The sequence below is a fragment of the Talpa europaea genome (genome assembly GCF_964194135.1).
Source record: "Talpa europaea genome assembly, chromosome: 16".
Lineage (NCBI taxonomy): Eukaryota > Metazoa > Chordata > Mammalia > Eulipotyphla > Talpidae > Talpa > Talpa europaea.
In genome coordinates, this window is record NC_140084.1 from 27,502,804 (window position 1) to 27,517,487 (window position 14,684).

Sequence of the window (14,684 nt, forward strand, 5' to 3'; positions counted from 1 at the left end):
AGCGCGTGAGCTGGGGAGAGGAGCCGCCGGCGGCCGGGGCGCACCGCCATGGCGAGAGAGGAGTGCAAAGCGCTGCTGGACGCTTTCAACAGGGCGACCGCGCGCTACCACCACCTGATGCTGACCGTCGGCGGCTCCGCCGACTCACGGAACCTGCGTGAGGAGTTGCAAAAGACGCGCCAAAAGGCGCAGGAGCTGGCGGTGGCCACCTGTGCCCGGCTGACGGCCGCACTGCGCGACCGGAGCCTGGACGCGGAGGAGCGCCCGGAGCTCGAGCGCCTCTGGGTGAACTTCTCCGGCTGTCTGGACCTGCTGGAAGCCGAGCTGCGGCGCGCGCTGGTGCTGGGCACGGCGTTCCCATTGCACGCGCCGCGGCGGCCGCTGGTGCGCACGGGCGTGGCGGGAGGCTCAGCGGGCATCGCGGCGCGCGCCCAGAGTGCCCGCAACCTGCGGCGGGAGGCGGAGAGCCACTTCGACCTGCAAGAACTGCGCGAGCTGGAGCGGGAGATCTTTCGGGTGGGCGAAATGATACGAGACATGGAGATGAAAGTCAACGTGCCCCGCTGGACGGTGCAGGCCCGGCAGTCTGCGGGCGCTGAGCTCCTATCCAGTGCCAGCGCCTCTTCGATGTCCATAGAAGAGCGCACGGGACCCTGTGACCTGAACAAGGCCGTGGCCGCCGCGGTTTTCAGTGCAGTGCTGCTAGTGGCTGTGGGCCTGGCTGTGTGCGTGGCAAAACTGAGCTGACCGCCACCACTCCCTCCCGAGTTACCTACCCCTCTGAGAATGAACCCAACTGCCAGGATTGCGATGGGAATGGATCTGGCATTTTTAAGGGGAATGGACCTAAAACCGTGTGTGTGTGTGTGTGTGTACACGCACACCCGTGTTTCAAACACAAATATGCCCGGGCAGAACATAATTTCCTCGTGTTCACCCAGAAAGAGTTAATTTTTCACGGGCTGCCAGAGCATTACGCTAATGCATGCAGGAGCTTTATCCCCTATTAATAGAAAATGGTCCACAATGACCCCAGATTCCTCAGAGTTAATGGGTTATCCCTTGTGCTGGTGCTTACACTAAGTCCTAGCTTGGTGCCCCCACCCCTGTTAGCTACTTCCACCCTTCCACACCGGGCAGTTTGAAAGGGGGATGAAATGAAGTGTGTGTTACTGTTTGGAGGTTGTTTTGCAATGTGTGGGTGGTGGTTTGTTTCCTGGACAAGAAACACATGCAAGCAGTTTTTATTATCTTAATCCTTGGGGCCTAAACTTAGAGTGTGCAAATATAAGTTCTTGCAGAGTGCTTTCTCTGTGCTGCACGATTGTGCTTCTGGGCAGTTTATCCATTAGTCACAAAAGCAACTAGAAGATGTTTGGCGTGACCTCAGCCTTGGGTCTGACTTGACTTAGGAAACCAGAGAAGACTCCGTGCATAGGCCCTGATGGGTTTGGATCCACTACATGTATTGCCTATCTGGAAGGTCTTTCTGCAGCCTGGCTGGTAAGGCTGCAGGCTTTGGCCAGGTCCTCAAGTTATTTAAATAGGCACTTTCTCCTTCCTGGGGCTTGTTTCTGTTCAGAACTAGACCAGAGTTTTTGATCCTCCTTTGGGGGAGGGCTGCGGAATCCTCTTTGGAGTCCTTAATCCTATCTATCCCTTAGAATTTGCATGCTGGTCAGTAGGAGAGCTGGCTTTGGAGGGAGCTGCACAGCCTCTGACCCCCAACACTGCCCCTTAAGAGGGTAAAGTGACAACACTGTTAACACAGAGATTTTGAACCAGTTAGGCCTTGAACTGGTGATAATGTAACAGCTTTGACTTGGAATTTGAGAAACTTTTTATTTTTAAGTAAAAAAATAAATTTATTTATTTTACATTGTAAAAGGGCAGATTTATTAAGGAAAGGAAAGAGAAAAAGAGATGCCTACATAGACACAGGCGGGCAAGAGAGCTGCCTGTGAAACTTTTTAAAAATAAAAATCATTGTAAAGAAAAATCACATAACCAGATTTTGATAAAGGACATTTCTCATGCCAATGGGTTCAACGCCATCAAACCGTCCTCTTTACTTAAATAGTTACTGAATACACACCTGCATCTAGTTTTACAACAGACCTTAAGGGCAGGAGGTCACAGCATAAACCTCTGGAATCACAGGTCTAGATGACAGATGTTAAATGGCATCTGCTTTTTTGGTCAATAAATAAGAAAATGTGGAAAACCCCCTGGGGCCCAGCACTTCCACCTCCCACCCATGATCCAGAGACAGCATTGGTGGGAAAATGCAGCTGAGAAAACAGATGTCTCTGCCACTAGAGGTAATTTGGATCAGAACTCAGTGACTTTGGTTTGAGTGAAAAAATGACAAGGATTTTTTTTTTTTTCATTTTTATCCCAGAACTGAGAAAGGTGGTCAGGGGAGGGGACTAGCAGTTTTTTCACAAGTGCAGAGGGTCAGGGGGCAGCGAGAGGACCTCAGGGCACTCAGTCCTTCCCAGTCCTCCCCCCCTCCTACTCCTCGGTGCACACATTCCATTATCTCAGATGGCAAAACATGAGATTTGATTTTTTTTTTTTTTGCATGGTTTTAAAAGACCCAAAATGTCTTACGCAATTAACAGTTTTATAGCAAGGGGCCTCCCTGGTGACGCAAGAGGTTAAGACACAACCTATGAAGCTACCCGCAGCCACTGCAACACGAGTTCGATCCCCGGCCAGGGAACTACCCACATGGCGCAGCAGACCTCTCCTGTCTTGCCCGCTGCTCCCCTCAGTGTATTCAGTCAGTCTGCCTGTTCTGTTCCCCACTCTGTCTCTGATGGATCCTCTAACCCCCCACACCTCTGGCCTGTACCACAGCTCTTGTATACATAAATAAATCTTAAAAAAATAAAAGTTTTATAGCAATAACTAATAAACTTCTGTCTCATCCAGCCTAGGTCAATTTCAATAGGGGTCTTATCAAATTCTTTTGCACCTAAATGCTCATGGCCCCTTAAGAGATGACAAAGGAAGTTTTCTAATTCCCTTCTCCTGCATACAACACAAGATAGAATCAGTCACCTTCTCCAGAGTCACATCCTTCCCAGGCAAGGGGAGGCTGGGACATTGTGTGATGCAGAGGTGGGAGATATCCCTAAGAATCAAACCCTAAATACATTCTTCTGTTTCTAACACTGTGATTCTATCACAGTGTGTTTTGGTTCATGAAAAAAAAAATTGTTTTGTAGAACCTTTTAAAGAAACAAGCATCAGACATTTTGTATTGCATTGAAGCCATCCAACAAATTTCTTTGTTGTTATTCTTGACACCCACTTGGTAGATTTGGGGGTATTTACTTAATATGTACAGTCAGATGTGTGCCCGATTCTGAGGTTCTTTTTTTAAGATTTATTTATTTATGATTACAAGAACTGGGGTACAGGCCAGAGGCGTGGGAAGTAAGATGATTCACCAGAGACAGAGCAGGGAACAGAACAGGCATAGACCGAAGTACACTGCTGAGGGGAGCAGTGGGTGAGTCAGAAGAGGTCTGCTGCACCAGGGGGGTAGCTCCCTGGTCAGGGATTGAACTCACACAGCAGAGGCTGTGGACAGCCCTACAGCACTGAGCTCAACCCCTTGTGCCACCTGGGAGGCCCTGATTCTGAGGTTCTACTCACTGAAGTTACAGTAGTGATGAAATGTTGCAAAAAAATGAGCTTGATCACAACAAATGTATGGAATCTTTGACCTGTTCACCTAAGCAAGTCTTTGAGTTTGAAAATTTTTTTTTTTTTAAAGATTTATTTTATTTTATTTATTTATTTGTTTATTCATACAAGCATTGGGTACAGTCAGAAGTGCGGGAGGGTGAGAGAATTCACCAGAGTCAGAGCGGGCAGCAGAGCAGGCAGAAGGACCGAAGTACACTGCTGAGGGGAGCAGCGGGCGGCAGGAGAGGTCTGCACACCTGGTGGGACCCTCCTCCGGTGGCCACGGAGCAGCCGGGGATCAAACCGGCGCTGCAGAGGCTGCGGGCAGCTTCGCAACCCAGCGCTCAACCGCTGTGCCACCGGGGAGGCCCTGAGTTTGAAAATTTTAAGCTCTAGGAATATTTGTCATTATTTGGAGTTACACTTTGCCTAGTAGAATGTTTGCTATATATAAGATGCAAGCAAAGTCATTTTCTGCTCAGTATCTCTCTACTTTTCTCTATATCATTTAAGCTAAGCCTACTTTCTGATAACCCTACTTCAAGTTAGATGTTTAATATCAAAGTCATCTATTGTATAAAAACACTAGGTATGATCTTATACCATGATACAAAGTGACAGAAATACAAAAATGAGAAATGTTTGGTGGAGAGGCTAACATGACAACGTCAGTGTTAAGTCTATGGTAGAGGGTGGCTATTTCCCGAAATTATAGGTACAAATTAAAGGATGGATTTTAATTCCAATTTAAATGTGATTGCTCTTAGAGATCTCTTGGGACCTTAAATACCTGTAAAAAGAAAACATCCCTGGCTTCTCTTAAGGGAAAATAGCACTGCTTTACCTGACAGTGAGCAAACCAGAACTTGGATGTCAAGGCAATTACCCTAGAAACTTTGTTTTTTACATGAATGAGTTCTGAACCTGTGATTTTAATAAAAAACAAAACCCATACTGTTGGTAAGAATATAATGCCTGGCAAACACTTTTTTATGTGCTTTAGGAACTTAGGCTTTTAAATACTGCCAGGGAAGAAGAAATTTTGGTAAATAAAATGAGAGCATATTTGGTAAATAAAATGAGAGTAACCTACAAGAGGTGTGTGATACCCAATGACTAAAAAATAGTTTTGGCTGAACAGAGTTCTGGTTTGCATGAAGACCCTGATAAATGCTGCATTTTCCTTTTCCATGTATGCCTCGGTAGTTTTTTTAGCTACTCAGTTTTAAGCTATTTCAGAAATAGTTCTCTGTTCTATAGTGAATGCTATTTAAGAATGTGAATTCCAAAGTGTAAGCCTGGACTTCAGCCAGAGAGATAAAGTGCTGTGGGGCTCACCTCTGCATTCCTTAGGGGGTTGCCTCCGTGCCTCTTCCCACAGACCCAACCAATTGTGATGGGCAGGGGCGCCACTGCAATCTCCAAGTACTTCAGACAAGTCACTGACCTCCCTTTGACTCCCTTCCCTCCTTTGTGAAATGTGAGGGTGTAGTGCCAGGATGGCTCAGAGAAGGTTATGTATGATCCCAGACCGGGTAAAGGAGAGTCCCGGAGCCCTCCATGGCTTTCTCAGGCTTTTATTGAGCTTTTACATGTAGTGCAGCAACCAGGTACACAGCAGACAAAGGTTGGGGGTGGGGGCCAGGAGGCCTCCAAGACCCTGGCAAGTCTTCACTCTGGGCCTCTCTGGTTCTTTCTTCCCTTCTCTCTCCTGTTTTCTTCTCCTGCCTCTTACTTCTCTTTGGGAATGTCTAGATACTGCTCCCATGCCCACAGAAGTAAACAACATAACTTACAACAATGTAACAACTGCAGGTGTCCCATCAGGTACGGCAATCCCAATGGGAGGGCAGAAAAGCCTGAAAACGGTTTACCCTACAGAGGGCCCTGATTGATTGACTCAAAAGTCCCCTTCAGAGCTTAAGCATTTAATAGAATGCAGTTAAACAAGATAGGGTTGTTTTGTTTGTTTGGGTTGGGGGGGTGGGTTGTTATTGTTGACTTGGAGCATATTGGAATGGAATCTTAGTTTGTACTTACTGTCCAAAATCAGTCTGTTGGTAAAATTCTGTATTAACTTTAAAAATCAGAATTAACTGTCCTTACTGTAACTTTAGTCCATATCAGTATTGGTGGATGGATTTAAAAGCAAATTTATTAATAATTAAATCAGATTAGGAATTTGAATTCAGACTGTAAGTCTGAGTGTGAGAGACCCTAGCATTTTGTTTTAAGATTTATTTATTTATGCATACAAGAGCTGGGTACAGGCCAGAGATGCCGGGGTGAGAGGATTCACCAGAGACTGAGTGGGGAACAGAACACGCAGATTGACTGAAATGCACTGCTGAGGGGAGCAGCAGGTGAGCCAGGAGAGGTCTGCTGCACCATGTGGGTTGCCCCCTGGCTGGCGGAACTCATGCTGCAGAGGCTGTGGATTGCTCTATAGTGCAGTGATTAATCCCTTGCACCACCAGGGGGGCCGACCCTAGCATTTATTAAAGAATTTATTTTACTCAACAGTCAGGCCACTTAAAATGATTTGTTATTTAAGCTGGGAGAATCCTATTCTGGTGTCCTCAGAACTGCAACTTCATTACCTGCCTGAGGTGAACTTGAGAGCAGCAGGGGTATTTTGTATGTGGTATCAGCTGTATCATGGAATTAAAGGCTTCACGTCTGCCCTTTGAATGATGCTATTAACTAAAATCTATTACTAAGTAAAATTTTTTTAAATGTCATACAACATAATTTAGTGGGACAAGACATCTTAAAATGATCCAGCTATCAATTATTGTGATTTTTAAAATATCAATTTTTTTTTAAAGATTATTTTATTTATACAAGAGCTAGGGTACAGGCCAGATGTGCAGGAGGGTGAGAGGATTCACCAGAGACAGAGCAGGGAGCAGAACAGGCAGACTGATGAAATACACTGCTGAGGGAAGCAGCAGGAGAGACAGGAGAGGTCTGCTCGCCATGTGGGTTGTTCTGAGGCCAGCGGTGATTGAACTGGCACTGCAGAGGCTGCGGACAGCTTCACAGTGCTGTGCTCAACTGCCTGCACCACCAGAAGGCCCCAAAATATTAATTTTTATACACATTTAAATTGAACTGAACGAATGTCTCTGATCAACATATTTACCCTTCACAGATTGCATTACATAAAGAGAAGTTCAGAAATACTTCAGAATTATAAATCTCCAAGTGATTTTCTATGATAAGCACAAAAGATGATTATACTCACCTTTTAATGCAGGATGGAATCTGGGAAGAATAATAGGTCTCCACATAAACAATCTTTGACTTTGGACAACACAAAGTCAAAGATTGTTCAAATATTGTCTCTGGCTCTTAGGAGCTGACCAAAGGTCATATGTGTCCAGGAGGACAAGGTGGGTTCCTAAAAGTGAGCCTTTCATTTACTTTTTCTCATCTCATTCCACAGAGGATTCTGGGTATTCTCATTGTTGTATCCTGAGATCTTAGTCACCCTTGTTCTTTGGGGTTTGAATTCAGAATTTTGTAATGTTAAGGCTTATATGACAAATGTAAATAAGCCAAATGAGAGTTCTTGTTAGAAAAAGTACATTGAAGAGTCCTTTTCATATGTTGTTTCCAGAAAGCAAAGTTGAGTCTCTCCTGCTTAAATGTATTAGGTACACAGAACTACAAGAAGATACACAGAAGTGAAAATATGTGTTAAGGTGATGGGATTATGAATGGTATTTTTCAGTATTTTTATTTAGTGTTCTTACATTGTTTTTACAATAAAATGCTCTTACATGTAGAAAACATTGTTATTAAAACACAAATTTAATTTTTTTTTCTCTTTTATTTCCTTTTACTTTCTGTTGAACTCATTCCCAGGCTGCTTCAGTTTCTTCTGGGATCTTTTTCTTCTGTGCAACCTCCTCTTCTGATATAGGGATAATCTGCCTTTTTTTTTTTTTTTAACCACAACTTCTACCATATCTTGGGGGCTTTGTTCACCTGGATGTACTCAATGACCATAAACCCTTGAGTTTCGCATTACTCTTTGCATTTGTAAGCATGTGCAGTAAAAATTCAGCACTACTTTAAAGGGCCACCGACCTTGCATCCAGCCCCACTGTTTGGCCTGGGCCCACCTGCCAACTCCACCACCTATGAAGGAATGGCACACACAGTGTCCGCAGAGTGACATCTTTCATATACTTAGTGGCTTTTCAGATATGCACACCGAGATCACCTGTACAGTTTCATGAGTATTCTTAAAATGAACATAAAGAGTTGAACTTCTCAATTTCCATGATTTTGTAGGGTTTTCTGGGTCAAGAATGTAATAAACCATTTTCAGTAATCACCTATGGTCGCCAAATTTAAAATTTCAGAACCTTCCCCAAAAGAGCAAAGCATTGTTGGCAGTCCTACTGCAGGGACTGAGAAGCAGATTTTGTACTGTGTGTTGAACCATAGTAGCACTGAGTTTAAGACACTGGGCAAGAAATAAGGTACATATGAGTTCAAGCCAGATCTCACTCAAAAGTCCCTTATTCTCACTGACCTAAATTTTTTTATCTTTATAATGATGGTAATAATAGTTATCAAGTTCCTGAAATCCACACAAATTGTGAGATATAAATGTCTATTGTTTTATTTTATTTATTTATTTTTTAAAGGGATGGGACATTCTTTTTTTTTTAAAGATTTATTTTTTATTAATTTATACAAGCATTGGGTACAGTCAGAAGCATGGGAGGGTGAGAGAATTCACCAGAGCCAGAGCGGGGAGCAGAGCAGGCAGAAGGACCGAAGGACACTGCTGAGGGGAGCAGCGGGCGGCAGGAGAGGTCTGCGCACCATGTGGGACCCTCCTCCGGTGGCCGGGGAGCAGCCAGGGATCAAACCGGCGCTGCAGAGGCCACGGGCAGCCCCTCAACCCAGCGCTCAACCGCTGCACCACCGGGGAGGCCCTAAATGTCTATTGTTTTAATTACCAAGTTTTATAGGAATTTATTAGAGAGAGAGGTAAGACTTTTTCTGCTGTAGGGCTCAGTACATGTTGGATGCCACTGTTTTTATTTATCAAACTATAAATCCTAAGAATTGGATAGTGGGGGGGGGGGACAGTATATATGAAAAATTTAACTTTCTGTAACAAAACTGCTAAAAATCAGTCTGATGGCCAAACTAGATACACATGTCAAAATGAGAGGTATATAATAAAAAGGTAAAGGTTACAGATGGAAATTCCAATTCATCTGGAAGTTGGAATCTATACATTTTTAAAGTCAAATTTATTGAGGTATTTCAACACAGTAACATTTACGTTCCTGTGGTGTGCAGCTCTGAGTTTTAATAAAGCTATACAATCATTTAATAAATATGTGCAATCATGCAAATTATATGTCATACAATCATACCAATATATGCAATCCACCAAGACACAGAGTATTCCATCATCCCAAGTCCTTTGATACTCAATCCTTTCCACCATCCCTGGGCTGGCAATTACTGATCTAATTTGTCCATATAGTATTGCCTTTTCCAGAATGCCACATCAACAGAATCAATTTTTGAGAAAACATTTTGAGCCTTTTTTTTTTTTTAAAAGATTTCTTTATTTTTATACAAGAACCGGGGCACAAGCCAGAGGCACAGGAGAGTGAAAGATTCACCAGAGACAGAGCAGGGAGCAGAGCAGGCAGATGGACAGAAACACACTGCTAGGGGGAGCAGAGAGCCAGGCAGGAGGGGTCTGCTGCACCATGTGGGAATCTCCCCAGCTGGCCGGGAATCGAACCAGTACTGCAGAGTGCTGCACCTTCCCCTGCAGTGACCTTTAGGGCTAATGGCTCTCGCCACGGTCCCTAGGTCCGGCAGGGCAAGGAACCAGCGCGCAGGGGGAGAACAGCAAAACCCCCTGAAGACATACCTGCTGCACCTCCCCCTGCAGTGACCTTTAGGGCTAAGACACGGTCCCTAGGTCCGGCTGGGCAAGGAACCAGCGCGCAGGGGGAGAACAGCAAACCCCCCCGAAGACATAGATAAGACAGAAGCCTGTTGAAAGATAACGACCCCAAGGAGCCACTACAGGAATGCTGACCGCACGGAACCTTATCTCACCTTCTCAAGGCCCACAAACTTTATTCTAATACAACTATCTCTCTAAAATCTTTTCTCTTTCTCTGTCTGAAAAGGTCATTGGTTTGCTGATTAAAAAAGAACATACGAAATCTAATAACTAGGCTAATTCAAATGAAACATTACTAAACTCTGTGTATTAATAGAACTGTTAGCTTAATAATTTCTCTGTTGGGGCCTCCCTGGTGGCGCAGTGGTTGAGCGCTGGGTTGCGAAGCTGCCTGCAGACTCTGCAGTGCTGGTTCAATCCCTGGCTGCTCCCGGGCCACCGGAGGAGTGTCCCACATGATGCGCTGACCTCTCCTGCCACCCGCTGCTCCCCTCAGCAGTGTACTTCGGTCTTTCTGCCTGCTCTGCTCCCCGCTCTGGCTCTGGTGAATTCTCTCACCCTCCTGCACTTCTGACTGTGCCCAGTGCTTGTATGAATAAATAAAATAAATAAATAAATCTTTAAAAAAAAATAAATAATTTCTCTGTTGTATGCTTAGCCTTGTTAGCATTAATCTTAGTGATAAAAATATTACATTGTGAAAAGTAAAATTCACCCATGCTAATTAATAGTAATTTACTGGTTGTGAGTAGTTTAAACAAAAAAGTAATCACATAAAACAAAAAGAAAAATTAATAGCCTAACTACTTAGGAATGCGCCTGGGTCCAGATGTAAATCACTGCCCTGTCAATGATAAGCTAAACCTATAAGCAAGCTGATTTCTTCACTGATGTTCGCCATTCCTATGCTTTTAGAAAACTGGTCACCAACTCAAATTAAATTACACTCAGATTTACACTCTCTCTTGAAGTGTGTCTGTTTGTCATTTCTTTAACTGAATCCCTGACCACCCTGCGCAATCTCTCAACCCTGAGACGGCCTCATCGTTCACTGCTGTGCTGGCCCGCGGCAGCAGAGGCTGTGGACAGCTTCACAGCGCTGCGCCCAACCTGCCGTGCCACTGGGGAGGCCCGTTTTGAGCCTTTTAAAAAATGCTTCTTAAAAACATCTTGAGAAGCAATTTTTTAAACTTTTTTTAAGCTTTATTTATTTATGCATACAAGAGCTGGGGTACAGGCCAGAGATGCCGGGGTGAGAGGATTCACCAGAGACAGAGTGGGGAACAGAACAGGCCGACTGAATGAAATACACTGCTGAGGGGAGTAGCAGGCGAGACAGGAGAGGTCGCTGTACCATGTGGGTTCCTCTCTAGCCGGCCGGGAATTGAATTTGTGCTGCAGAGGCTGCGGATTGCTTCATAGCACAGTGCTTAAACCCTTGTGCCACCAGGGAGGCCCTTAACTTTTTTTTTTAAATTTTTTAAAAAAGATTTATTTATTTATTCATACAAGCACTGGGTACAGTCAGAAGCGCGGGAGGGTGAGAGAATTCAACAGAGCCAGAGGGAAGAGCAGAGCAGGCAGACTGACGAAGTACACTGCTGAGGGGAGCAGCGGGCAGCAGGAGAGGTCTGTGCGCCATGTGGGACCCTCGCCCGGCGGCCAGGGATTGAACGGCACTGCAGACGCTGCGGGCAGCTTCACAGCCCAGCGCTCAAGGGCTGCGCCACCAGGGGAGGCCCAACTTTTTTTTTTTTTTGCATAGAGGAACTGGGGTGTTAGCAGAGGTGTGGGATGGGGGTGGGTGAGAGGATTCACCAGAGACAGAATGGGGGAGCAGAACAGGCAGATTTACTGAAATACACTTCTGAGAGGAGCAGCGGGCGAGACAGGAGAGGTTTGCTGCACCATGCAGGTCAGCTCCCTGGCCGGGGATCAAACTCAGACCATAGCAGTGATAGTGGTGAGACTTACTAGACCACCAGGGGCGTCCCTTAAGAAACAATTTTTATGTGATGATTCTTTGTGCACTGAGTTTCTGGTCATTTGCAGGTGACTTGTTGAACCCCAGTGACATGCCTTGGTTTCTAGGCAGGATGAACAGACTCTCCTGCTACTATTGAGTCTCCAAGTTCAAGATGAAGTCACCTCTCCATGGGTAGCCCTGCAAATCACACTCTTCCTGATTTTTTTTTTTAACTGAAAAACCTGATGAATAATAGATAACAGAAATGAACTTGAGCTCAATGAATTAGAGACTGAAATAAAAGCCCACTTAGAGCCAGAGATAAAATGCAACATGATATGTTTGGGAAGTTTTTCTTTCTGCATGCATGTATATTCCAATAAGTCAAACAAGGAAATTTCTCATTGTAAAGATAGTTGGAAAAGACCAGTAGAATGGAATAAGGAAGAGGCAACTGTCTTCAGCTAGGAAGCAACCGTTGTCATAAACAGTCTTGCTCTCATGACCAAATGGCCCATGGTCACCTCCAGCATTCTTTTTTTTTTTTTTAAAGATTTATTTATTTATTTATACAAGCACTGGGTACAGTCAGAAGCGCGGGAGGGTGAGAGAATTCACCAGAGCCAGAGCGGGGAGCAGAGCAGGCAGAAGGACCGAAGTACACTGCTGAGGGGAGCAGTGGGCGGCAGGAGAGGTCTGCGCGCCATGCGGAACCCTCCTCCAGTGGCCGGGGATCGAACCGGCGCCGTGGCGTCTGCGGGCAGCTTCGCAACCCAGCGCTCAACCGCTGTGCCACCGGGGAGGCCCACCTCCAGCATTCTTGGGGGATGGTTCTGTGCACCCACTCTTAGGCCCAGGGAAGCTGGCTCCATGCCCCTGGCAGGACAGGGCTGGGCAGGGCACTTTGAGAACAAGCCAAAAAATTTGAAGACAAGATTTCAATACTTGGAAACAGCGTGACTTTAAAGAAATCACTATGAACTGTCTTTTCACATCCTGTGCCCATTTTTGTACACTTCTGGAGGTTTTTTCTACCCTATTTCTTCTCAATTTTCATCCCTGTGACAGATACAACATAATTTTTCCAGCTTACTTCCAGAATTCCTTAGGGTGTTTTTTGCCATGGTTGTTATAATACAAAAAAAAAAAAAAAAAAAAGAATGTCACATTGTTCTTTCTTTTCCCTTATTGCTTCTATAATTTCAGTCAAAGATTACAATTTACCTGTTTTCTTCTAATGCTGAGATGGTTTCATTTTTTATTCATTTTGGTAGCCTGCTGCCCAAGATGACCCCCAATGTCCCCACCTCCTGGTACTTTGTGTAGTCTCTTCTCACAATGAGTAGAGTTGACTAGTATTAAAATAGGACACTTGAGGGCCTCCCTGGTGGTGCAAGGGGTTAAGATGCAGCCTATGAAGCTATCTGCAGCCACAGAAGCACTGAGTTTGATCCCTGGCCAGGGAGGAGACCCACATGGCACAGCAGACCTCTCCTGTCTCGCCTACTGCTCCCCTCAGCAGTGTATTTCAGTCAATCTGCCTATTCTGCTCTCCACTCTGTCTCTGGTGATCCTCTGGCCTGTACCCCAGTTCTTGTATGCATAAATAAATGAATCTTTCAAAAAATAAAATAAGACACTTTAAAGGACAGAATGTCTTTTGAGGTTAAGTCATAAAAGGCACCATGGCTTCTTCCTCTTCCTTAGGTCCCTCCCTCTGAGGTAAGTTAACTGCCAAGTTGCCTCTCAACTGCCAAGTAGAGAGGAACTGAGGCCTCCAACCAATAGCCACCTGAGTGAGCCACTGTTAAAATGGATGCCCCAGTCCATCAAGTCCCAGCCCCAGTTGACACACTGAACATAATCTACTGGGAAATACTGAGTCACCACTGTCCAAATTCTTGATTCACAGAAATTGTGAGAGAGTAAATGTTTACTGTTTTAACGGGCCAAGTTTACAAGAACTTGGTAATAGCAATAGGTAAGTAATATATCCACATAGCAATTTCATCTACCAGCATGGCACTTTAAAATCTGAATATTGTATCTGTTTTGCTACTCAGAATCTGTTCTTTGCTTCTGCCTTGGTTCTTGGCTGCAGTTCAGGTAACCGAGGTTATAGGTTTGAGCTCTGGTTACATAAATAAATTGGCACTATATCAGCACAGAGGGCCCTTGCTGCGGAAAGGACAGCCGATGAAGTTCTCTGCCATTAACGAAGGTTCGGAGCCTAAATGAATATGCAATGGTGGGAGGCTGGGGAGAGTGCCATCAAGAGCAGTTCTGCCTTTCACTCTCCCAGCCCAAGCTTTTATTAAAGATATGAGCAAAGGAACAAGAAAATAGTGTGCAATTGTGATTATGCTTATACAGATTAATAAGCTACTGCTGAATACAAGTTTTCCTGGCTAGTAGGGAACATGCACACAAGCCAGTAAACAGAAGTCAATTCTCAGAAAACAGAAGTCAATTCTCAGAAGTTTGCAGAACTTCTAAGATCCTGGAACTCTGTATGCAGAGTAAACAGGTATTCTCCAAAAACTCTAGCTGCCTTTAGGCAGCAGGCTCCCAACAGGTCCTGAGTAAAACTGGCATGGCAGTGTGTGCATTTCTAGAGGCTGCTGTGTTGGAGAAGATCCACTTTGCTATGCACTCCAGGCATGGTCATCTCACTCAGGATGAGCCTTTGGAAAAAGTAGATGATACGGATATAAACATTTATACCTACAAAATGTAAGTATTGTTCTATACTGAACAGCAGTATGTCATGATACTTAACCAGTTAGTAGTTTCCCATCTGTATATGGCAAGTTATTTCCAATTTATAGGATTTTGTAAAGATTATAGAGCTAATTCTCACAAAGTTCCTAGTGCCTCACACACAGTAGATGCTTAGTAATTACTAATATTTTCATACCTAGCATTATCTCCCAAGCTAGAATCTTAACTTCTTGCTTTCCCTTATTCTGTATAGTCAACCAATTACCACATTACATCCAGTCTTCTCCTTAAATACTCTCTAAATCACTCCCTTTGCTCCACTCTCCACAGCCCCCTCCACAG

General features: G+C 44.6%; 1 protein-coding gene across 1 annotated transcript; it reads left to right on the plus strand.

Moving 5' to 3' along the window:
- On the plus strand, positions 1 to 747 carry RGS9BP (regulator of G protein signaling 9 binding protein; the record flags this gene model as incomplete). The annotated part of the gene is made up of 1 exon (XM_084257521.1): positions 1 to 747. Exon 1 carries the CDS (start codon positions 49 to 51, stop codon positions 745 to 747), a length of 699 nt encoding a protein of 232 aa, XP_084113647.1. The 5' UTR covers positions 1 to 48.
- Between the last annotated feature and the right edge of the window lie 13,937 nt (positions 748 to 14,684).